The following is a 2,625-nucleotide window of genomic DNA, read 5'->3' as shown; positions in this document are numbered from 1 at the left end:
TGTATGCATATGCTGTGTGTGAGAAATAACCTGATAGTATGACAATTTTGTAAAAAAAAATAATAATAAAAAAAAATCTTCATTTTGCAACTTAAAAAAACTCATCATGCTACTTACTTAATACCTTGGAATGTCTACTTTGTAAAAAGGGGTCATTTGGGGGGTATTTGTACTCTCCTGACTTGTTAGTGTCTCAAAAAATGAGGTACACCTGATGTACTGAAGGCCTGATCAGAAGTGATCAATTTTCAGCGATTGGCACCTTAGTTTGTAGACGCTATAACTTTCACAAAGACCAAATAATATATACTAATGTGGATTATTTTTACCAAAGATATGTAGCAGTATAAATTTTGGCCAAAATTTATGAAGAAAAATTACTAATTAGCAAAAATTTATGACAGAAACAAAGAAAAAGGCATTTTTTTCACAAAATTTACGTTTTATTTTATTTATAGCACAAAAAATAAAAAACCCACTAGTGATTAAATACCACTAAAAGAAAGCTCTATTTGTGTGGAAAAAAGAACGCAAGTTTCATATGGATACAGTGTTGGATGACTGAGTAATTGTCATTCAAACTGTGAGAGCGCTGAAAGCTGAAAATTGGTCTGGTCAGGAAGGGGGTGTAACTGCACTGTATTGAGGTGGTTAAATATACCTGGAATTAAGCTCTAAAGTTTTTCAACTTTGCCAAACACACAGAAGATCATTGACATTTTAATAATGTTTGCTAATGAAGATTGTAAGTTGAGTACACATTGTATTATTTATTGATTGTTGCGGTTGATGATTTTAGCTACAGCTTGTTTCAAGTCTTGATTTCTCAGGCTGTATATAATTGGATTCAGCAGTGGGATGCCCACAGTGTACAGCAATGATATGAATTTAGTAGTGTTCCCCGACTGTCCTTTACCTGGTAAAAGATAAACACAAATCAAAGTACCATAAAAAATTGAGACAACAGTCAGGTGGGAGCTGCATGTTAAAAAAACTTTGTGCCTCCTAGTAATAGATGAGATTTTCAAAATGGTGCTTATAATATAAAAATATGATGCAATGGTCATAAAGAATGGGGTGATAACAGTTATAGCATTCACAAATGTCACTTCAAGCTGAACATTGGTGGTGTCATAGCAGGAAAGTTGTAGGATCGGGTCCAGATCGCAGAAAAAGTGATCAACAATACCTGGACCACAAAATTTTAATTGGGATATCATTAACGTGTGAATGGTTAATGCTAAGAAACTTAAAAACCAGCATGCGGTGACCATTATCCAGCAGATCTGGAAGTTCATTACCAAGTTATAATGCAATGGTTTACAGATGGCCAAGTATCTGTCATAAGACATTGCTGTTAGAAGAAGACACTCTGACAATTCTGAGAAGGCAAAGAAATAAAACTGGGTGTGGCAATCAGAAAATGAGATTATGACTTCTTTAAATAAAACAGAATGGAGCATATTAGGAAGAATGTCAGTTATTAGTAAGATATCCGATACAGATAGTTGGGTGAGGAAGAAGTACATGGGAGAATGGAGGGTTTTGCTGTAGGACACCAATATGATGATCAGGAGATTTACGAATATTGTCACACAATAAATTATAAGGAAAAGAAAAAAAATCAAAAACCGTATACTGTGTGGGATCTGGAATCCTAAGAGGTGGATTATAGTAATACTGGTCACATTCTTCTTCTCCATAACCTGGAGGCAGAACAATGAAAGTAAATAAAAAAAAAAACATGAAACCATTCAAGTTACTACTCAGGTATTCTTAAATACTGATTATTTTAGATTTTTTTTTTAAATTAGGTGATGCGAATATACACTATGTTACTAAAAGTATTGGGACACACGTCTTCACACGCACATGAACTTTAATCTCATCCCAGTCTTAATCTGTAGGGTTCAATATTAGGTTGGCCCACCCTTTGCAGCTATAACAGCTTCAACTCTTCTGGGAAGGTTGTCCACAAGGTTTAGGAGTGTGTCTATGGGACTGTTTGACCATTCATCCAGAAGTGCATTTGTGAGGTCAGGCACTGATGTGGACTATTAGGCCTGGCTCACAGTCTCCGCTCTAATTCATCCCAAAGGTGTCCTATCAGTTTGAGGTCAGGACTCTGTTTGGGGATGTCCCTTCCTGTTCCAACATGGCTGTGCACAAAGCAAGGTCCAAAAATACATGAATGAGTCCTGACCTCAACTCAACAGAACACCTTTGGGTTGAATTAGAGTGCAGACTGCAAGCTTCTGGAAGAATGTTCAAATATTTCCAAATGCACACTCCTAAACCTTGTGGACAGCCTTCCCAAAATAATTGAAGCTGTTATAGCTGCAAAGGGTGAGCCAACTCAATATTGAACCCTATGGGCAAATGACAAATAAGAGAACCATAGCTCTCTATAGATTATCTGTTGTTTAATGTAAGTGTTTTGGTATCAACAAACAATAAAACAAAGTAATACTTCATAGTTCTGAGAATGGGGAAAATCGCAATCTTGTAAAAGTTAGCAAAAAAATGTACAATACATTTTAATACACCCAACATCGTTATACGTCGGTACTTTGAAGAGGAATATCTTTGTTATGGCAGTAGCCAGCCTGCTTAACCCGGTATCCT

General features: G+C 36.0%; 1 protein-coding gene across 1 annotated transcript; it reads right to left on the bottom strand.

Moving 5' to 3' along the window:
- Positions 1-481: 481 nt before the first annotated feature.
- On the bottom strand, positions 482-1,754 carry LOC143962381 (olfactory receptor 1G1-like). Its single transcript, XM_077471667.1, has one exon. The coding sequence runs from the start codon at positions 1,752-1,754 to the stop codon at positions 771-773; it is 984 nt and encodes a 327-aa protein (XP_077327793.1). The 3' UTR covers positions 482-770.
- Positions 1,755-2,625: the final 871 nt, after the last annotated feature.

The sequence above is a fragment of the Lithobates pipiens genome, unplaced genomic scaffold (genome assembly GCF_037356315.1).
Source record: "Lithobates pipiens isolate NorthernLeopardFrog02 unplaced genomic scaffold, aLitPip1_a1.2 Scaffold_8, whole genome shotgun sequence".
Classification (NCBI taxonomy): Eukaryota; Metazoa; Chordata; class Amphibia; order Anura; family Ranidae; genus Lithobates; species Lithobates pipiens.
This window is presented reverse-complemented; position numbering and strand designations above follow the sequence as displayed.

Excerpts from the sequence above, each read along its gene's own strand:
- LOC143962381 (XM_077471667.1), bottom strand. The coding sequence starts at position 1,754 with ATGGTTTCATGTTTTTTTTTTTATTTACTTTCATTGTTCTGCCTCCAG.